Raw genomic sequence first — 22,934 nt, 5'->3', positions numbered from 1 at the left:
GTCTGTGTGTTCTCCGTGAGATGTCTCTGAGCCCAGCCTTCACACTACCTTTGCAGAGTATGACCTGGAGCCCTGTGAGGAGCCCGAGGTCCCAGCCTACAGCATCCGGAAAGGCTTGCAGTTTGGTGTGGGTGACACCCTGACCTTCTCCTGCTTCCCCGGGTACCGTCTGGAGGGCACAGCCCGAATCACGTGCCTGGGGGGCAGACGGCGCCTGTGGAGCTCGCCTCTGCCAAGGTGTGTTGGTAGGTGGTCACGTGCTTTCATTTTGCTTCACTTAATGGGGGAGGGAAATTTGTAGGCAATTGGTGTGAGGTGGTGGATTGCACATGGCAAGCAGTGAATGGGCCTGGGTCTGAGGATGAACTGCAGTGGGACCTTGTGTGGGTGACCTAACCTCCTTCTGCTCCAGCCTACTTGTCTGTAAAATAAGGACAGTGACACCTGCTCAGGAGGCTGGTCTGCAGCCTAACATGATCTTTGTCAAGGTTAGGGCTCTGATATAAAGGTGACTTCAAAACTTTCACTTCCCCCACCTTCCCACACAGGCCCCTGGCTTAAGGATGCCTCTTACAGAGAAAGCTGGGCAAGGCACTGGGGATGGACTGGGATTCAGGAAGCAGACTTAGGTTTGGCCAGATAGAGTCTGAATGCAGGGGTGGGTGCTTGTACTAGTCCAATGGTGGTGCTTGTCCTTGGAGAATCCCTAGGAAAGCTATCCATTCAGTGGAGGAGGAGGGAGGGGCAGAAGTCAGGGTCATTTACAAAGCACCTGCTACTCATCAGGCACCCTTCTAGATCCTGGAGATTAAAAAATGAACAAAACAGAAAATGTCCCATCTCTCATGGCCTCACATTCTGGTGGGAGACACAAACCATCAATACATAGCTATGTAGTGTATCCAGCAGTGCTGAGGGGTGAAGAGAAGAAATAGGTCCGCTTAGAAAGTGCTGGAGGTGAGGCTGCTCTTTTGTGAAGGGTGGGCAGGACAAGCCTCTCTATTGAGTTGCATTTTCACTACATCCGGAGGAATTGAGAACAGGGAATAGAGAGCCATGGCTCAAGCCATGAGGATGCTTGGGGCTTGAGGACTAACTCAAAGACTGGTTGGGGGCAAGAGGCTGAGAGAACAAGATACGTTGTAAGCAGAGAGGCAGCCGGTCGGAGGTTGGCAACCGGCCCTGCCTGCCTCCTTGCCAAAACCCTAAAGAAGGCTGATTAGAGCTCCAGACTCATAGAGTAGTGGCAAATAGGGTGACAGCCCTGAGAGCTGGCCCATTGCTGGCTGGCTGCAGCTTGTAAGGCGTGTGACTCTCTGCTTGCTCATACCCACAGCGCAGGACTGGGTGAGACAGGCTGAATTCGTGGAGTACTTACCATGCTCACTGATAGCTACAGAACTCACTTAAAGTGAGATATTACATAAAACTCCTACACATACATAAAACAGCTCAAAGCAGCACTGCACCTGAAACAGGAACGGGCATCTCAAAAGTTTGTGAGGAGCTGGGTTGCAGCTCAGGGGTAGGGTGCTTGCTTAGCACGTGCAAATCCTGGGATCCATCCCCAGTGCCTTAGAAAGATAAAAAGCCCATGAGAGTATCCTTGCCCCAATACTCCATGGAGCCAACGGCTCTGCAGAGGACACCTAAGCAGGCTGGAAGGAGGGTCTGGGCCCAGCTGCAGCTACACAGGCCCATGATCTAGTCTTCTTGCTCTTACCAACCATTAGAGTCACTAAAACCTTCAGCCTCAGCTTTCTCATCTAGAAAACAGTGATAACAATGTCCAACTCTCAGACCTTATTCTAGATGAGGTGACACAGCTTACCTAAACCGAGAGGTGCCAAATAATTGCCATCATTTTGCCAAGAACCATTTTACCACTATTTGTAGACTAATTATCATTTTGTCAATAACCCTCTACTGTCTTAGAGAGGAAATGCTAAGGCAGAGTTGCAGAATTCCATTTTTGAACCATTAAGTGAGCTCAGAGCTGATCTCTTCTCCTGTACCCATTCCCCAGAGCACCCACCCCCTGACCTGGGCACACACTCAGACACACAGAACTCCACGCTCGGTTCCATGCACTTGACTGCCAACAGCTCCTTTTGTCTCTGGGAAAACACCCTCAGCGAGGTGGTTCTGGGGAAACTTTTTCTGAATGGGGTTAGGCAGGCTCCCAGATGCACACACCGCTGAAGCTCCTGCCTCACTGATCTCATTACACAAACTCATCCTTTAGCTTATTATTCCAATTACTGTTGGTTCATGGCACCTCACAATATTTTCATTATTACATTTGTCTTCTGTTTCACATGTTATTAATAACGCAGAGCAATTATAATCACTTCTAATTACCACCATGCCGCCGCAGAGGCTCACGCGGGAGGTATCTTGGGAAGTGCCCACCCAGGGGATGCCCCCAGTTGCCTCATGCACCATAGGTGCAAAGTGGATGCTTTAGCCCACACAGCACCACCTGGAACATTCCCAGCTGAGGAGATGGATAGCCTTGGGCTCTAATTCATGGTGTGACACAAACCCTGACTTCAGGGATCCCTGTATTTGATATAGACGAAACAGTTCTGACACCAGGAGACCCCCAGTCTACAGCAAGAGATGTAGTTCTGTCCTTGAGAGTCCCAGTGTGATGAAGAGGACCTAACCCTCACCTTCAGGACCCCCAGACTGATGGATAAGATACAGCCCCTGCCCTGAAACAGACCTCTTCTGACAGGAGTGACAGAAGTCACAGATGTCTGCGTCAGTGGCAGCACTTTCCTGGGCATATGATTGCTTGTTTCTCTGTAACATTTACTTGTTTCCATTTACGCCTGTCTTTGGCTTCTCAATGCATCTGCTCACCTCCCCATTACTTTGGAAACTCTCCAAGAAGCAAGAACCATGTCCCTCCACCCTCTAACACCCTCCCTGATACTCAATAGCAAGGCATTGACAGGAAGTTAGGACCTGTGGCCTGGCCAGGGACTGGTCACATCTGAGCCTATTAGCTCTATGTCCTTCCTCCCAAAAGTCCAGGGTATCTGAGAAAGATATGGGCGCTGATAGGGTGTAGAGCTATACGCTGGGAGCCAGGACCTGGAAGACAGTCTAAGGATATGCCAAAGACCATGTTTGAAGGAAGACAACTGTCAAGAACTAGGCAGGAGGCAAGAGGTATCAAGAATGGAGAGGGCACTGTGAACTCCAGCAGCTAAGGCGTGCTTCCTTCCCATGCTAGTCACAGAGCCCAGGCGGTGGGAGCAGGTGAGCCGCATAGATTCACCTGGCATAGATATGAAGAGAGAGAGGAAATAGCACTGGCTGAGGACCTACTATGTGCTGGCCACTCCCCATATTTTCACTTACATAACAAGTAAAATTTCATGCATTTATTTTCTACTGCTCTTACTGGCCAGAGAAAGATGAAGAGACCAAGGTTCAGAGAGCTTATATGACTCGTGTCTGTCCAACTTGAAAGGCTGTGCTCATCCTACTGCAGCCCATCCCTCTGCAAAGAAGGCGGGGAATGGAGTGTAACCCCAGAGACAGTGGGGAGAAACTCCAGAGATGCCGTGCGGTGTGACTGAGTAGTAATATTGAACCGTGCACAGCCATTTGTGACGACCACTCATTTCAGGGCACCCAGGAAGTGTGCATGCTTTAGAACCCTAGCTGCTGAGATTGTCAGCACCCACTGCCCGCACAGTGCCTGCCCACTGCTGTCCTTGCAGTGTTATGCTCCAACTTGGCACATTCATCTGATATTTGGATGCTGTCCAAACCAGCTGAGTTTAAAGTTCTCGAGTCTACTTTTCTCCTTGAAGATAATAAGGATTTATGTAAAGTCTTAGGACACTGACCTGGACAGAACCCAAGGAGTAGGCTAGTTGAAAAGTAGACTTGGTGGAGGACATGGTCACCATCTAAAAAGGACCAAGAGCAGCCCTGGGGACAAGCATATGTTCACACAAGCATATGGCAAAGCCCATGGGACACTCAGCCCTGGAGTTTTCCACATACCCCATCTCTGCTGCCTCCGCCGAGCACACTCCTAGCTCAGGTCAATTAGGGTTGACTTTATGATCAAAATAATGGCATTTTGACCACTCAGGGTCCTTCCAGCCAAGGACTACACCTAGGATAAGGACACTGAGGGGTGGTTTGCAGAAAGCAGACTTGCTATGATCAGCCACAAAGATTCAAGACAGGCTCCAAACTCCCCATATGCCCAGACAAATAATGAGCCTGCCATCTGGACTTGTATTTACATCCTTCTGGACCCTAATTATTTTTAGGACTGTACATCTTTCTGAGGTCAGTGCATGCCATATTCATTCATTCATTTAACAAATATTTATTTTACAGATGATCTAAGCTAAGCCTTGGAAATACATAGATTCATCAAGCATGACCCTAACCCCTTAAGTAGCTCACAGTTTGGGTAGGGGAAACAGGCAAACAGCAAGCTTCAGGGACCAATGAGGTAGGTGTCCTAGTACAGGAAAGCAGAGAGGGGCTTTGCAAGCAAAGACCTCAGAGCGCCATCACAGGGTTCTCAGCGTGTCCTGTCACTGAGCTGCACCCCTCCATCTGCAGAACTCGTCCCAGCCAGGTACTGAGTATGTGTTGGAAAGACAGAAATATGACAAACCTCAAGGGTCACAGTGCGGTGGAGGAGATAAAGATACTAACAAGTAAATCAAGTAAAGTGTGATACCAGCTATAAATAACAATATAGGAACAATAGGGAAAGAATGACTAATTTTGGCAAGAGGGGAAACAGATGTCTAGAGGAGGACCTGATATTGTTAGTTGCTGAATGAAACAAGATTTTTAGGAGGCTGTGCTGCAACTTTCTCCAGAGCCTCAGAAACCCTGAACTCCAAACTCCTCCTCTTTGTGAGTTAAGAGTCTTGGTCTAAATTGCTAAGTACCAAGTCCTTGTCTCTTGACTAAGGATGATAACTGTGCCTGCTTCAGGGTGTTGTTTGTTGTGACAGTTGAATGAAATGATACTGTGTCTATCATGGTGTTTTGCACATCAGGATTAACAATTATTATTCCATCTTGTCTCTCTTAGTTTCCATCTTCTGATACTGAAAGGTTCCATCTCTTCTAACATCCTCCTTGGTCATTTCTGTTGCTATGATACAGATTGAACAGATGTGGGAAACAACTGCTGTATAACACAGTGAAAGGAAAAGCTTGTTAGTTTCTATTTCTATGAGAAAGAGAAAGAAAAAGACAGGGGCAGAACTATAGGTAGCAGGTATATTTTAAGTTTGCCCTGTAAACAGGCAGACACAGATAAGCAGGCATTTTGGCAGGCAAGTAGGCAGACCAAAAACTTGTTACCTTTGTAAAGTTTTCCGGAGCTGTGAGTTGTAGTGGATGCAGCTGGTGTGGGTTAATCTGTGGTTATTGTGACTCTCTTTCTCTTCCCAGCTGAGTGTGGGAATTCTGTCACGGGAACTCAGGGCACTTTGCTGTCCCCCAACTTTCCTGTGAACTACAATAACAATCATGAATGCATCTACTCCATCCAGACCCAGCCAGGGAAGGGGATTCATCTTAAAGCCAGATCATTTGAACTCGCTGAAGGAGATGTCCTCAAGGTAAATTTGATAGATTTCATAGAGCATGTATGTCACAGTGTGCAAAAGTGTAGTCACTTGTTTATCCCAGTATGAATGATCCACACTTTCTCCTCCCCTCCTGCATCCCTAGATGGTGTCCTCACACACCTGGAAGAAAAGTGAGGACCAAAGAGAGAAGGGTTGGTGAGTGTCTAAGAATATAGTATCAGGGTTTGCTTAGGGGCTACCTACTATCACACATCTGTGTGGTCAATTATGGGTTGGCTGCAGAATAAAAAATAGTAATGAATTCATTTGGAGCAGCCACTGGATCAAGTTTTCCTTTGTGAACTTTCAGGCTGGATAATGAAGAGCTCATACAATAAGTAGGAGTGTTCATGTGTGGATGCATTTGTGTAGCTATACACTTTTGGATATAGATACTTTTGTATGTACACTTCCACGTGTGTGTGAATCTGTACCTGTATGTGGTTTGGGAGTCTGTGTCTGTGCTTCATGTGTGTGCATTTTTGGAAATTTTTACTAGTGTCAGTGTGTGATGACCTGTGTGTGGCAATGAGGTTAAAGAAATTAAATTAAAGACATTGTAATGGGAAAAAAATGACAGGACTTGGATAAAAGAGAAGGTTATATAGCAAGGGAGTTGTTAAGATACTGAGCACACATGTATCTTGTATCTTTTTTTGTATGCCTGAGTAAGTAGCTATCTCCAATAATGTGTGTGTGTGTGTGTGTGTGTGTGTGTGTGTGTAAAAATCAATGAGTTGACTTTGGAGATGTTATAGTTGTGCCTTAATAAAATGGATAAGAAAAAAATGTAACCAAGAATACGGTTTTCATCCTAGGCCAAGGGGTGTATTTTTAGTTTAATATTGTTTCCTTCTCAGCAGCCAGAGAAGTGCTGAAATTAGAAAAAGTTGAAACAACCAAAGGCCACTACTCTGGGAGTTCCTAAGAGAAAATACTCTGTGCTTACCCTGGGAACATGTGCTATCTGCTCTGTGTGTGTGAGTGTGTGTGTGTGTGTGTAAGAGAGTGAGTGTATATACAGTGTTTCTCGCACTTACGTAATCCTCTTTGAACCTGAGAGGTTACACTCATGAGATAGTTGAGTGGGGCTGAGTGTATATGAAATAAGAACAGTCCCAGTGGGCAAGGGATTAGGGGTCTGCCACTGGCTTCCTCAAATCTACTTTTCAAGAGGGCATAGGAGATCTCTAGGCCCTTCTGAGGACCATGCTCCACTCATCAGCTATCCCATTACTGGGGTAAAATAATAATCTGGCTCACGGTTTCAGAAGCTTCAGTCCATGGTTGGCTGGCTCGAAGGCAGAAACATCATGGCAGAAGAGCTTGGCTGAGCAAAGCTGCTCACTTCATGATGACCAAGAAGCAGAGCAGTGGAACAGCACCAGAGAGGAAAGGGCTGAGAACCTGATATAGTCTCCAAGGTCACACCAACTTGACCCACTCAGATACACGCAGAAGTTTGCACTGCTACCTGCTAGGTGTTTCCTAATCTGGTCAATTGACAGTTATGGTTAATGGCCACATAAGCCTTCAGGCTTTGCCCTTGACCCCCACTCCTGTCCATCTGCTCAATCAGCAGCAGCAGAATCTTAGAGGACACATCTGGAATGGCAGTACAAAGGGACCTCCTCCCTGCTATGGTGCAGATGGAAGGAATGTAAGTTGGGCAATGCACAGGTTTCCTTGGATGAAAGCTGTTGGCAAAAAGCATGGAGCTGAGGCATGGGTTGCTAAGGGTTGAAGGGACTGTGAGCAGTGGTTCTGTGCAGAGGACCTGGTAAGGCCAGCAGAAATGGTGGCTGAAGGTTACAAAATGCACAACCAGTAATGAAGCTTCCTCCCTGGGGTGGTCTAGACTCAGAGAAGCACCTAAAAGTAATCAACATCCAGCTACACTGTTCAGGTTCTAGCCTTGGTTAGATGAGCAGATTAACAGACAGGCAAAAGAGAGACTTTCCAAGGTGGTCATGATAGAAAGGGAGGACCCTGGGCAGAAAGTCTAAGGCAGAGGTCAGGCAGGACTCACACAGGATTTCTGTTTCTGAAAGAGAACCTTCCTAGACCTCAGACTTTTTCTCTGCAGCCACCACCCAGCTGGCCCAGTTACCCAGCCTCTAAAATGGGCTTGACCTTCCTGACAAAGTGTCCCCCTTACATGTCTACATCTCTTTAGTCCTTAGGGAATCAGACTGTGGGTTCTAACCTGGATGAAAAGCCATTTAAGGGACTCTGTGACCTCTAGAATTTCTAGAAAGAGGATGTGGGAAAGTAGAACAGAAGCGAGATTAGGGAACCATCATGAGGAACCATCTTATTTTATCACTTCTCCCCAGGACCCCTCATCCTCCTGAGGAAAGCCTAGGCTAGAGGTAGGTCCCAGAACTGTTGCAGAACTAAGATAAACTCAAAGTCATAGTTTCTCAAGTTTTGATTCAGAACAGTCCTCCAAACCTACATTCTTGCATTTCTGCAACCACAGTCAGTTGCAGGGGCCCTGCTGTTAAGTCTGTCATTGGGTCTGCTTCAGCAGGGATACATGCAGAAGGAGCCCAGAGCATGAGAGACCTCTGCAAAACATCTAGATCTTCCTGGCTGTAATTTGCCTGTGTACCAGAATGCTAAAATATTCTTCATCCTAAGATCTTGCCTGTCCTTCCAAAGATGTTCTCATTCTCACCTGAACTACGACCACAGAAATATACCATCTCCTCCACATTCTGTCTCCCAAGATAGGCTATTTTGTACATCTGACTAACCCTCCAAACCTACAGTCTTATATTTCTGACCCAGGAAATGCCTGTTTTCTTGCACATGCAACCCCTGATCTCTTCTTTACCCTCAATAACTGCAAATTTCTCAACTATCGCCACATGCACACACTGGCTTGTCTCCCAGAACCACCTGATTCCTTTGATTTTTGGTCCCTGCTATGTGATATTGCTGCTAGCTTGACATGAACAAGACAGGAAGGGCCTTTAAATGCCAGAACAGAAAAACACCTTTCAGCTCAAGATGGCAAATGAAGCACATGCATAAACTCCCCCATAGTTATTCCACTAGAATAACTAAAGGAACTTAAAGACAGGGGCATGTGGAAAATAACTCCTGACCTGTTAGATGTCAGATGTGCCAAGGTCCTGGTCTCACAGCATCAAGGAATGAAGTCAGAAAACAAAGGAGGAAGTTAGGATAGTTTATTGGAAAGAAGGAAAAGAAGACTAGCTCCTGGATTTCCAGGAGGGGTTCTGAGTGTGTGGCCATGGGAGGGGGGCTCTTTGTCAAGGGTAATTTATACAGCGTGGGTACAATGTGAGTCAAACTACAATCAACCTATAAGATTATAAGTATAGTTGCTTAGCCAACATTGACCCAGGAGGGAAGTGAGTCACATAGCAAGGGTATATGGAAAGAGCAAAGGCATTCCTCGACAGGGATGAGAGTATGAATCCAGATGTTCTGGTGACCCACCTATGCATGTGATGGCTCACTGCGCTCACTGGACCAGGTGGTGCTAATTACACTATAATTTCAAGTGGCTGTTTATCTCTAAGGAGGCTTGCAGGCCTGGCTATCAGTCTCCACTTTGAGCCCTGGCCCTCTTTAAATTCACCTCCAGCCAGAGTTTTGATGTCTTCATCTTTTCTGCTGACTTCCTTGAGGGTCCAATCCCTCTCAAACTCCATATTAATTTCTACCTAACTTAGCTGTCTATAATAATGTCATGGCTGGTGGCTAACAAGGGGCTCACCAGAGATAAGCATTCTCTCTCTGTCTCTCTGTCTCTGTCTCTCTCTCTCTCTCTCTCTCTCTCTCTGTCTCTGTCTCTCTCTGTCTCTCTCTGTCTCTGTCTCTGTCTCTGTCTCTGTCTCTCTCCCTCTTTCTCTGAAATGCTTTTGCTTGCTATGGTCTCTTTTGGCTTACTTTTTCTACTCTCCTTTTGAGACTAGAAGGTGTTTACATTCTCCATTCCCATTTTCCCTGAGCAATCATGTGCCAACAAGGAAATCAACCAGGTATGTGTGAATATTCAGTAGATTAGAAGAAGGGAACCTATCTGAGGAATCAGAGCTAACTGCCCTTCTGTATGCAACAAAGAGCAGAAACATACTTTTTTAAAGCTCCTAATTTGTATTCCTAGCATGATTTGAGAGAATATTATATTTATGGCACAAAAATAAGCAATATTGAAAACAGCAATCTGAGATGAGGAAAGATTGGATGGAGATGAAAAACATGATCACTCAATTAAACAATGGAATGCAAGCAATGAAGAGAGGTGGTAAAACCACAGAAAAATGAAATCCGTTCATGATTTGATACATTGGAAAACTCCCACATCACATGAGGAAATAAAAAAAGATTCTTACATATTAATAAAATGTACAATCAATCCACAGTAAAACTTTATGTGCCAAATAACATAGCATGAATAAAGTAAATAAAAACTGCTAGAAGTGCAAAAAAATTTTTAAAAAATTACAGTCATCATGGAAGATTTTAATATTCTTCTGTGAGTCTCTGACATATCACCAAGGTTAAAAACAAATAAGGATTTAGGCAGTTTGAGTAATAGAACAAATCCAAGAAAAGTAGTAGACAGATACTTTTAAAGATAACGGCAAAAAAATAAAATAAAAATAACAGAGGTTGGGTGTGACAACACACACCTATAATCCCAGCATTCAGGAGACTGAGGCAGGAGGATACTTGCAAGTTTGAGGCCAGCCTAGGCTGCAAAGTGTGTTCAAGGCCAACTTGAATTGTATAATAAAGCTCTGTTTCAAAAAGACTAAAACAAATAAACAAAAAATAGCAGCAGAAATGAATGAAAAAAGAAAAATTTTAAAAATAATAATAACAATTATCAGCAAACCAACTGTTTTCTTTAAAGAACTAAGAAAATAGAAAAGAATTCTATTTTCAAGGAACAAAGAAGTAAAAAATGTGTAATACCAAGAATGAAAAAGGGAACACACTCATAGATGTAGCAGAGGTTACAAAAATAAGAAAATATATAGGAAGTACTATAAGCAAGAAGTAGAAATGCTCAAATGAAATGGAAATTTTTACAGATAAAATGTACTAATATAATAAAAAGAAAATCTGAATAAACCAGAAACAATTGGAATTCCCTTATTTTGTCTCTCAACAGCCTCAAACCTAGACTATTTTGCAGGTATATTTTTAACAAAACTTTGAGGAACAATTAATCCTGCAATAATGAACCCATTCTAGAAAAGAGAAAAACGAAGATCCATCTCCCAGCTCATGTTTTTAAATGTAACAAAATAGAAACACTGATATCAAAGGGTAGAAGGGATTTATAGAGCTGGGATAATGGAGGAAATGGGGAGATGATGGTAAAATCGTACAAAGCCACAAATACACATAGAAGGGGTAGGGGTTTTTTTAGATTTATCGTACACCATAGTGAATATAGTAAATAATAATATATTTTACATTTTAATGTCACACCGCAAAAATGATGCATATTTGAGGGGATGAATATATTAATTAGCTTTATTGAATTTTTCCACTTTGTACTTATAAATCATAACATCATTTTGCACCTCATAAATATATGCAAATATAGTTGTTGATTCCCAATTTTTAAAAATTAAAATCAAAAGCAGAAACTAGAGGTCATAGGGCAATCTTTATTATCATAAATCAAAAAGTCCTTGACACAATATCAGCTTGAAAGTAGTTGTGTATTAAAACAAAGATGAACAAATAGCCCAATTGCAAGAATGTAAGAATGTATCAGCAATAGAAAATTTCAGATATTATTTGCTAGGGAGACCATATACAATTACTAGTTTGTAGGTCAAGCTCTTCAAATACTGGCAATTCCATGTGATTCATCTAATATCCTGTAAACAAATTAGAAGAGAGAAGCACGTGATCCTACTAAACCATCCCAAACATCTCTTGATGACATTCAACACCCATTTGTTATTTTTAAAATTATTTCCTAAGACTATGGCTATAACCTGCTCAATTTGGTAAAGTTTCTCCCCAACACCTACATCAAACATTGTACTTAATGATGAAACTTAAAGATTTAAGTACTTTTAATATTTAAGATATTAGCATTTTTATCTATAAAAATTTTCATTTTGTTGAAATTTTTCAGATTTCTTGGCTTAGACTTGTTCCTAAATATTTTATCATTTTCGTAAGACAAAATTAAAGATTTCCAGTCAACTGAGGCACAAGACCAGCAGTTCTGACATCAGTATAGTACTCCCAGCATGGTACTGATGGTCAAGCCATTACAGTTATACCAAAAATGAACAAAAGAAGCTAAAAAATTAGGTAGAAATATAGAAAATTATCTCATTATTTAGAAAGTACAAAAGAACCACTAATAAGCTAATCAGAGCCAATAATATAATTCAGCAATGCAGCTGCTGTTTCTACAACCAATTAAAACATGCATTTAGGAAATAAAATCTCATTCATAATAGAAATGAAAACAATGAACCATCTAGGAGAATGTCCTGCAACAAGTGGCTAATCTTTACTGAGAAAAATTTAAAACTTCATTTTAAGGACAATATAACTAAATGCAGAGAGATGTCAAGATCAAGTCATAGAAAAGGACAATAAAGTTGTTGATAAATGTACAATTATTATCATTTACTCTTGGCGGCAATGAAAGAAATACAAACTAAAAAGGAGAAAACATTTCACACCCATCAGACTGGAAAAAATAGTAATGCCTGAAAAGACCAAGTGTTGGTAATAAATTATGTAGCAGTCATATATGACCATCCTGCACTGTCAGTGGGAGAGTCGTTGGTAGGTATTCTTTGGAGGCAATATCTAACAAAGTTAAAGGTGTGCTTTCCCACAGCCTGCTTCTTCTTTCTAGAGGAACTCAAGCACACATATGCAAGCAGATATGCAAAACTACTCATAGAAATGATGATCACATTGTTTATAACTGTGTGTGAAAAGCTGTCTATTTAGCATATTCATTTTGGAACCACCCGCCATCCCAACCCATCTTATTAGAAGTAATGGATGTGCATAGAGTCTCTCAGATTTCCAAGAGAGACATTCCTATCACCTGCAAATAATGATGAACTGGGCCATCAAGCAATATCTGTTAGGAAATAAATGTATACGTAGGCTCAATTCCCAATAGCAACTGAAAATGTAAAATTACCCAGGAATAAGTAACATATTTTACTTAGAGACATAAAAACAACTTGATTAAATGGAGCCAGACACCATGAATATGGATCAGGAGATTTAGTATCACACAGGTGCACTTTTCTCAAATCAATCAATATATTTCATATAACTCAGTCAGAATGACAACAAGTTTTCTTTTGCGGTGGTTTATTTATTTTTTAGTTGTGGAAAATTCTCGAGGCTATACAAAAGAGTGAATATGAGAGATTTTTTAAGTTAAAATCCAAATGAGGACTTATCCTACTACTGTACATACTGTACATACATACAATACATTCAAATGTATTATAAAATTATAATAAGTAAAACAGTGTGGGTTATGCACAGGAATAAATGGACATATAAACTTACAATAAAATAGTAAGTTTACTTTAGAAAGCAAAGTTTATAATGTGTACATGAATTGTATATATATGTAATAAACATGGATTTAAAGTTGGTGGTGGATGGACAATTTACAGAGTTTTGTTAAATGATTAATCAACCGGGGGAAAAAAGGGGGTAGAAACTTATATGCCAAAATAAATTCCAGGTGCATTTAAGGATGAAAGTTCTGGAGGAAAATGCTCAGCAGAATTTTCCACATTCTAGATTTTGCTGACTACCTGCCCAGAGTTTCATTTCTTATGTTCCTCTGCCCTTAGCATTTTCAGTAAGATGGAGTTGGATCCAGTGTCTTCCACCAGTCAGGTCTGACTCTTTTTAGCAAGGTAGTTCTACAAGTGGTGGTTTGTCTTCCATTAAGAAGTACATGATGTCTAGATTTTTCTTATTATGATGTTAGCAACTATTGATGATTAATGCCTTGATCCACTCACTCCAATATATGTTTTGATGGATAAAAATATTTTATAACAATTTGCATATGGCAGGGGGCAGCTTATGTCTGTTGGAACCTCAGGATTCTCTCATTCTACCAGTAATATAAACAAATTGCACATGGAATATGAAAACAGACTTGAGACTCTGAGGTGACTGAACAAATCTCTGTAATATACAGCACCATTGGCATGAAAGATGGTTTCTTTTAGAAAGCTTTGCTTCATAAATAGCAGGATGGAAATATTGTTCCAATTTGCTGGCAGCTGGCACCACATTGTGTACCATGCACAAATATTCATCATCCATCCGTAGATCCCATCTTTGATATTTACCAAAGCACCAGGGGGTCTTTCACTCAGTCACAACTTCTGTTATTTGTACAATTATCTACAAAAGAGCAGCAACCTCAGAACCTGGGGAGCCAGTTTATTATTCTGATGATTGTTGTCTTTGCTGGTGCTCAGAAGTTCAGGGCACAGATGGGAATGAGGAAGGCCAGATGCCTTCATGATTCCATCCTTGGCAAGCCCAGCAGGCCCTAACTGGAGACCTCATTACAGGAAGGGAAGGGGCAGAGACAGGGCTTGGGGAAGCGAAAGTCACTATGACATAATGGTCATTTTAACTCCATCCTGCCTAGGTCCCAGGGACTATGTCCAACAAAATGGACAAGACAGGTCACTGTCACCATTGGGTGGGGTCATGTTGGAGGAAGACTGTCTCATCTACTAAAAGGATAATATTGCATGTTTAGTAATGAAGAGATACCAGCTGCTTTCAGCCTGCCCTCTTCCCCAGGCTGCTGGTGCCTTATGGGGGTTGAGGGAACAGGAGGAGGTATCTATGGAAAGGTTGGAGTAGCAACCAGGTCCCAAAGACTAGATTCACAGGACAGATGGGCTGGGCACAGAACTGACACCAAGGGGAAACAAGAGAAAATGCTGAGCTTCTAGCTTCACTCTGCCATTTTGTGATAACCAACTGTCCCCCTGACCATTGTCCTCAGGGCTAAACTCTGGGATTGCAGGCTGTGGGGTGAGAAGATGTCTGTAATAAGCAGTGCTAATCACCATGGCTTGGAACCTCGTCTGCCTTTAGGTCTACGATGGCAACAACAACTCTGCCCGTTTGCTGGGGATCTTTAGTCATTCTGAGATGTTGGGGGTGACTCTGAACAGCACATCCAGCAGTCTGTGGCTTGACTTCATCACTGATGCTGAAAATACCAGTACAGGTTTCGAACTTCAGTTTTCTAGTAAGTCTTTCCTGCATCTAAATGGACAATGAAGTGCACTTTTCCCATTTTATTTACTTGTCTGAGCTTCTGCTGGCCCACTAGGCACAATGTGCTCTTGTGGACTACTGAAAATCCAATGAATCTCTATCAGCTGATGAGTGGATAAATAAAATGTGGTATGTCCATACAATGGAATATTATTTGGCCACATAAACAAATGAAGTGATGATACTGCATCAAAACTGCTACAATCTGGGTGAGCTTTGAAAACACTAAACTAAGTGAAAGAAGCCAACCTTAAAGGTCATATATTGTATAGTTCCATTTTTAAAATGTGCATAAAACAAAAAAAAATCCAAAGGGACAGAAGGTAAATAGGATGAGAGAGTTGAGAGAAAAATCCATATGAATTTCTCTTTGAGGTGATGAAAATGTTTTACAGCTAACTGTGGTAACAGTTGTACACCTCTGTGAACAGATAAAGGACAATGAAATCTACATTTTAGATAGGTGAATTGCAGTATAGGATTTATGTCTCAATAAATTTTCTAGGAGTGAAAAAAAGTCCCAGTGAAGCTACTCAGGATTCCCCTTGCTTGAGCATTAGGCTGCCTGGTAGAGAGGTTTTTTACCAGCTTCTGAGGTGGCTTAGGGCAAAAGGATTAAATAGAGTCACATTTGAATCCCATTTCCATTATCTGAAAACAGTGTGAGTTTGGAACAATTTATTTAACCTTCCCAAGTCAATACTCCCAGTTGTAAACTGCAGATAATTATATCTACCTGCAAGACCCCTGAATAACAAATGAGGGACAACCTTACGTGATACCCCACAAAGGAGGAGCTCTGTATATGTCTGTGTCTGTTCCTTCCTTTAGCCTCTTTCAACAGAGTATGTTTAAACAGGACATAATGGGGCTTTTAAACATGTATCTGAAGTTTCTGCATTACTGTAGCCCATCTGGCTATTTCAGTGAGCAAAACAGCAGGAACAGATCCTGCTAGCAAAAAGCTGTGGGGTCAACAAAGGAAATAGAAAATGCAGCCCCTAGACTTAAAAACTATTACAAGCTGAAATCCTTTACGCCTGGTAACAGGGGAAAGAGTGCTTCCTAATATGCCCTCCACTGAACACAGAATTGTGGGAGGACCCCAGGCAGCGACTCTGTCACACTTGGGGAGGGGGAGGTACCTCCCCTGAGGGCATGGGCTGCGCGGCAGGGGAGGGAGCATGGTTTCTGCCACCCTCAGTCTTGCTCATTCTACCTCTTGTCTTCCCTCCAGGTTTTGAGCTGATCAAATGTGAAGACCCAGGGACCCCCCAGTTCGGCTACAAGGTTCATGATGGAGGTCACTTTGCAGGGAGCTCCGTGACCTTCACCTGTGATCCTGGCTACAGCCTGCGGGGCAGTGAGGAGCTGCTGTGTCTGAGCGGAGAGCGCAGGACCTGGGACCGACCGCTGCCCACCTGTGTTGGTAGGATGCCTCTTGCTTGTTAAGGGACCCCTGAGTCTCCCCTGACTCCCAGACCTGTTAACAGGCATTGTGGACCAGTGCCTGCTCTTCTCCAGGTCCTAACTTTTGCACCTCATTGCACCGGTGTGGCAGTGCTGTCAGGCGGTGACTTGCCATCGTCACATATTTAGCGATTGGGGGCAGAGCCAAGTTATGTCCTCAGTGTTGTAACATGGTGATGAGGAAGTGCGGGGGAGAGTCTTTCAAGATGGGAGACGTAGAACTTCTGCTTGGATTCCAAAGCTTCCTGCAACACAAAGGACAAATGAGTTCCCAGCTCACTCAGGGTCTCGGTTTCCACGTAGATAAAATGGGCCCCATGATCCCTTTTCCAGGGAAGTATTGAAAAGAAGGATAATGAACTAGAAGTGATTTCCTTCTTAAAGAACACAGCAGTGAACTTGATCTGCTTACACTAAGATTCTTCCAGAATGGCAGCACTTTCTCTGGAAGCCCAATGCATGCATCATAGGAGGAGAGACAGTGGTCCAAATCAGAAGTGTAAAATAGTACAAAATTTTGTTTGCCCAGCTCTTTACCTCCTTGCTGACTGTGACTCCCATCCTACTTCCCCAACGCCAGGCCTTTCCCACCCTCCACCCCTTCTTCGTGCCCCACAATCCCAATGGGCCTGTGCAGCACGGGCTAATCTTTCAAGAACTAAACACCTACTGGATAAACATTGCAGAGCCTTCCAAGCCCCACATGCCAGAATTAGCTAGGTGCATGTCTGAGGATGTGTTGTCAGAGAAACAAAAAGAGAAAGAATAAAGCATTTTCCCTGTGCTTGGGGAGCCCATATTCTGGCAAGAATAACCATGCAAATACATGATCATCCTACAAGATGAGCATTGTAAACATAGTTATGCTCAAAGTGTTGAGGGATATGAGCAACTTGCACAGGAAGTGACATTTCATTTGAGATTTGGAAGGATGGGTAAGAGCTCACTCACAGGAGGGACGAGGTGGGGCGGTAGATGCTCTAGTCTGAGCACCAGCAGGGCCCACAGGATGAGCCAAAATGGTAGGAAAGATTAATGGCCATATTTGGTGCCCTTGATGACTACAGTTTACTAGAATCTTCAATATAATGATACAACAAGAGGGTCAAAGGCAAAAATTTTAAGCTTGAAAGGAGACAGACTAGGGTAGTGGCCACTAAGTAGCCTGTAGGATCTTCTTCTTCCTTTGCCCTTGAGTTTGACTCAATCTGTAGGCATGTGCCTTCCCCTTCTGTCTTCATTCCCATTCTGTTTTCGTTCCCAGCTTTCATTCATGGGCCATACCCTAGGAATACAGAGAGCTCTCAGGGCAGCCAGTGAGACACAAGACTCGTGCATAAAGAGATGACAGTAAAATGCCATAGGCAAGCAAGCCAGAACAAGCAAAATGTAAAGGAGGGACGCTGATTCACATTGGAAGACAATTTCTTTGCAGAAAGGATTTACTGTAAGATTCTCTTCACTATCAAATACGCCACTTGGACTGGATTTAGAGGATCCACACAAGCAGCCCTAGTAAAAGTATTTATCCTTCGAGCCTTGGATGCCTTCCGCATTGAGACTGCCCCAGGCCCCACCACCTTTAGGGGAGTGAGGCTGTGTACTTAGTGTTATGCATGTGTATTTTTACATCTGTCTTGTAGGGGTAGCGTTGAGCATGACCTACCAGAAGTGACTACTCTAGCTGGAAATTCCTAGCGTTTCCTGTATTGATGAGCCAACTCTGCAGCCCAAATAACAGCCAGACTCTGCAATGGGATGGAGGAAGCAGACCAGGAAGGCAAAACCTCATGGTCTCAATGTTGGTGAATTTGCAGCAAGCTGGCCCTCTCAGCCCCCTCCTGCCCACCTGCCAGTACTCAGACTAAGTGATCCTGGGAAAAGAAGCGGAAATTGTGTCCCTGTGGAAGTGCTCCTGTGACAAGGACGTGGTTGATGTCCTGCCACCATCCTTGCTCCCACCCCCATTTGTAAGGCTCTTGTCCATTCCCTGCCTTGGGCCTATTCACCCTGGTACCTTTCACCCAGGTTGGTGCCTCTCACCGCAGCAACACAGGAGGAGGGCACATGGTAAAGAATGGGCAAAGCATCCCGTCTTCTCAGCACACTCCCTGGCAGGGGTTGCTCTCCCTCCCCTGCTAGTGGCACTATACAAAACCTGGGGCCGGTGAGATACATGATGTGTCTTTCAAGGCAACAGATGAAAGTCAGTCTCCCATCTGTAACTTTGGTCCCATCTTCTCCTATTGCTTCTAGCATCTTGCCTAATCAATTATTCCCTTTCCTAAATAGCTCTGCCACAAATCTCTTCCTCTTCATTTTCACACAGGCTCCCTTGATTCAGACACATATAGTAATTTTCCTGGGAAGCAATAAGCTTCTTTCATTAACTTGATCATCCACCCATCCATTCAATAAACATTTATTAAGCTTCTGTAATGTGCACAACACTACACTGGGCAGTTGGTGTACAAATATAAAATAAGATAAGGTCCCTGAAGCAGAGGAGCTTATAGTCTTGTGGAGGAGACTGATATAATTTTAATAATGTGTTACCATTGCTGTGACAAAAATCCATTCATATTATAATGGGGATACAAAGGAAGACAGTGTCAACTCCACCTGGGGAGGGGAGGGGCATCACGAAGAGTTTCATAGGAAGGATATTTGTCTGGTTGTCTTTCTGAGTGCAGACAAGGTACAGGTACAGCTGCCTGCACTTATGGAGTTCATCAGACCTGGCTGGACCGAAGGTTTATTGCTGGCAGTCAGGGAGGCTGAAGGGAGCCCCTCGGCAAGATTTGAACTCTGCTCCAGGAAAGAGGGTTTAAAGGGAACAATGGCACATTTACATTTTGTAGAGATCCTTCTGGTGCCACAGCTGATGGTGAGCGACTGTGCCAGGCAGAAGAGGATGAGGGCCTGAGCCAAGACTCCAGTGACAGGGGCTGAATAGAACCGAGAGAGAAAAGTGTCAGTGAGTTTCAGGGTCTGGGGCTTGGAAGCATATCAGATGGGAGAGAAGAAGGAAGGAAAGGCCAGGGGAGCCACTAGCCTGTGAGTTAGTGACCACTTTGCTGGTAACACAGATCTCTCCACTGGTCTGCTGGCCTCTGGCTTCCGCCCTTTGCACACCTCCAAACTGCTGCCACAGACTTCTCCTCACCCGCAAATTTCACTGATGTGTACAGTGCTGAGTCACTCAAGTGTAGTCGCTGTGATTCTTCCCTGAAGCACAGCCAGCACCCAACAGCTTGGTGTGTGATGCCCTCCAACGTCGTCCATAATTTCACCCCGCTTCCTACCACTGCACATCTCCTGCCCCATCCCCAGCCCACCCTGCTGTGTCATGCCTCCAGGAGTTTTGCCTCTGCCTGTCCTCAATATCCTCTTCCTCCTGCCCTCCCCCAGCCCTGCTACCCAGCCAGTCTGCTCGACTCTTGCTCCTCTTGCCAGGTTCCTTGGAAACTAGGACTTTCCCTAGCTCTACCTACCCCGCTCCCGCTAGGGAATATTGGCTCCTTCCTCCTCTGTGCTGCCACTCACCAGGAATGTGCCTGCACTGGGGTACACAACACAGGCTATGGATAGCCCCGTCCCTGACTGTCACCTCTTCCCAAAGAAGGGCTGTATCTTGTCCACCTCTGTCCACTTGGCAGCTGACGCAGATTCCCTTGCTGTCAGTGAGCAAGTTCAAGGTCCTGTACACTCCTCCCTCGGAGGCTCTGAGAAGTTTGGTTACAGAGTAGGAAGTCAGACCTTCTCCTTTAACAGGTTTAGTCACTAAAGTGCACAATTCATTTGTTTTTAGTATATTTTCAAGGCTATATAATCATCAACACACTCTGATTTTTAACATTTTCCCCTTCAGAAAGAATTCCTACACCCACTAGCAATCACTTCCCACTGCTCTACCTAAGGTACCTTCTATCTCCATGGACTTGCTTATTCTGGACATTTCATACACATGGAATCACACAATAGGTACCCTTTTGTGTTCAGTTCTTTTGCTTAGCATGTTTTCAGAATTCATCTATGTTGCAGCATGTATCCAACCTTGTGCCTTTTTATGACTGAATAATATTCTGTTGTACAGATATACCACATTGTGTGTGCCTGTTCTTCATTTATGGCTCTTTGGATTGTTTCCAGTTGTTGGTTTTCATGAATAATGATGCTTTAAGCATTCATGTTCCAGTGTTTGTGCAAGTGTATGTTTTCATTTCCATCGGGCATATGCCTGAGAGAATAATTGCTGGGTTGTATGGTAGCTACATCTAATATTTTTTATGAAGTTATCAAATTGTTTTCCACATAGATGCAGCATTTTACACTTCCACCAGTACTGTGAAGGTTCTAACTTCTCCAAATCATCACCTACTCTTGCTATCGTCTGTCTTTTTTATTACGGCATCCTAGTGGGTATGCAGTGGGATCTCATTGTGATTTTGATTTGCATTTCCCTGATGACTAATGATATTAAGCATCTTTTTACATGCACATTGGCTATTCGTACATCTTCTGTAGAGAACTGTCTGTTCAAATCCCTTGCCCATTTTGAAATTGGGTTATGTGTCTTTTTATTGCTGAGAAGTAGAAGTCTGTTTTAGGCTCTGAATATACATCTCATCCAGGGACCTTTTTACATGCTGCAGTCAGCCACCTGGCATGAACAAGAGGGACTCAGAGACTCACGGGCACAGAGGGGCTGCCAAGTGAATCCCGGCAGCTCAGGCCGCCCCACAAAGCTTACTCTTCTGGGATTTTTTTCAGCCGAGTGTGGAGGGACAGTGAGAGGAGAGGTGTCGGGGCAGGTGCTGTCACCCGGGTATCCAGCTCCCTACGAACACAACCTCAACTGCATCTGGACCATTGAAGCAGACGCTGGCTGCACCATTGGGTAAGTGTCAGGGCTGGAAAAGTCACACTGCCACTTGTTGAGGGGAACCATCACCAGCACCATTACCAGGCCCCCAGCTAATGCCTGGTCCCCTCCGCCTCTTCTGGAGGCCCTTCATATCCACAGAGGGTGCTATGACCCCAGGCATGGGAGGGATCTTTCAGAAGTTCTAGACAAACCAGTTTCAGCCTCACAAGGGTACAGTCCATTGCCAGAAACTTCTCTGCCTAGACAGCTTGATTACAGCAGAGCAGTGGAATCAAATACTTGATGCCGTGCAGTCCTGGGCTTAAGTCACAACCCTTCCTGCTTGCAGGACTCTGGGCAAGTCCTTTAACTCCTTGAGTCTGCCCATCTCCTATAGAGTATGTGTCTCAGGATAATGCCCTTGAGTCAGATGTTACTTGATAGCACACTTACCCTGGTTCAGGCTATGTAGTGGTGGTCGTGCTTGTTCCTAGAGCTGTATGAGCTTAGGCATTGTGCTTCCTTCTGGTAGTTTGCTCCCAGTTGTGCACAATGAGGACAATAGTGCTTGTATTTAGGGTTGTGGAGGAAATAAATAACTAACCCAGCAGTGTCTGGCAGTTGGTACATTTTCTCTCCAAATACAGCTTCCTTCCCATATGAGCGTCTAACAGGAACTCCATATCCGAGTTCTAAGGAGTCGGAGAAGAAAAGAACATCACCATTTACAGAGTGCAGGGTCTATCTTATGAGCTCTTCACAATAGTCTTGTTGACGGTGATGATGATGATGATGATGATGATGATGATGATGATGATGATAATAACATAACAATAAGTGGATATTATTATTTTCATTTTATAACTAAGAAAACAGATTCTAAGAGATACATAGCATGTCTAAGTTGCAGAAAGAATCAGAAAGCAGACGATGAACTTAGATCTTTCTGAACCTTCATATTACATCACAATGATGACAAGGCTGAGCCTTGAGCTCTGGCTCAGATGAGCTAGGAGGTAAAGAGCAGACTGGGCACCAGTATGCAGAGAGGCATGAAAGGAGGATTGAACATAGGAACTGGGTGGGAAATTGGCTAGAGCAGGGAATAGGAGTGGATAAGGAATAGGTAGGATTAGAAAACAGCCTGGTTATAGAAGATTATAATGCCAACAAATGAGAGAAAACCATAGTGTGTTCTTGAGCAGAGCTGACCCACCAGGATTATAGTACAGAGAGCTCATGGGGAAGTAGTAACTAGTACTTGGTTGTGGTGTGATACAAAGTGAAGTGTTGAGTATTGAGGAAAATGAGGTAGCTCAGAAAAGGAACAGAACTGTAGCTAAGATCTCTGTCCTTGAGACTTTTCAATGAAAGAGAACTAGCTAAAAAGGTATATTGCTACAAGAGATGTAAACAGTCATATACACATATTCACTGGTGTACATGTTCTTAGTCAGTTCAATTCAAATGAAGGAAACTTACACATAGAGTAATGTATGCTATAGCCAGTGTCTGAAGCTATACCCTGTGAAAAATAAGGTCAGCAACACTTTTAGATACTTTATACTACTCAGGGACAAGTGAAATATACACTTTCATCTTGCACACTGCTGCTGGGCTAGCCTATTGGAAGCATTTCTGATCCATTCCCCCTC

General features: G+C 43.6%; 1 protein-coding gene across 5 annotated transcripts in view; it reads left to right on the top strand.

Annotated features, from left to right (window-relative positions):
• Positions 1-22,934, top strand: part of Csmd2 (CUB and Sushi multiple domains 2) — a 579,269-nt gene that overhangs the window by 395,196 nt on the left and 161,139 nt on the right. For all 5 annotated transcript variants that reach the window (XM_013519720.1, XM_005395117.2, XM_013519719.1 and 2 more), the window contains 5 exons: positions 57-245; positions 5,452-5,621; positions 14,757-14,913; positions 16,180-16,371; positions 21,186-21,312. In XM_013519720.1, coding sequence (XP_013375174.1) covers positions 57-245; positions 5,452-5,621; positions 14,757-14,913; positions 16,180-16,371; positions 21,186-21,312 — 835 coding nt within the window. The remainder of the gene's footprint in view (positions 1-56; positions 246-5,451; positions 5,622-14,756; positions 14,914-16,179; positions 16,372-21,185; positions 21,313-22,934) is intronic.

This window comes from Chinchilla lanigera, unplaced genomic scaffold (assembly GCF_000276665.1).
Source record: "Chinchilla lanigera isolate Chin_1 unplaced genomic scaffold, ChiLan1.0 scaffold00051, whole genome shotgun sequence".
Classification (NCBI taxonomy): domain Eukaryota; kingdom Metazoa; phylum Chordata; class Mammalia; order Rodentia; family Chinchillidae; genus Chinchilla; species Chinchilla lanigera.
This window is presented reverse-complemented; position numbering and strand designations above follow the sequence as displayed.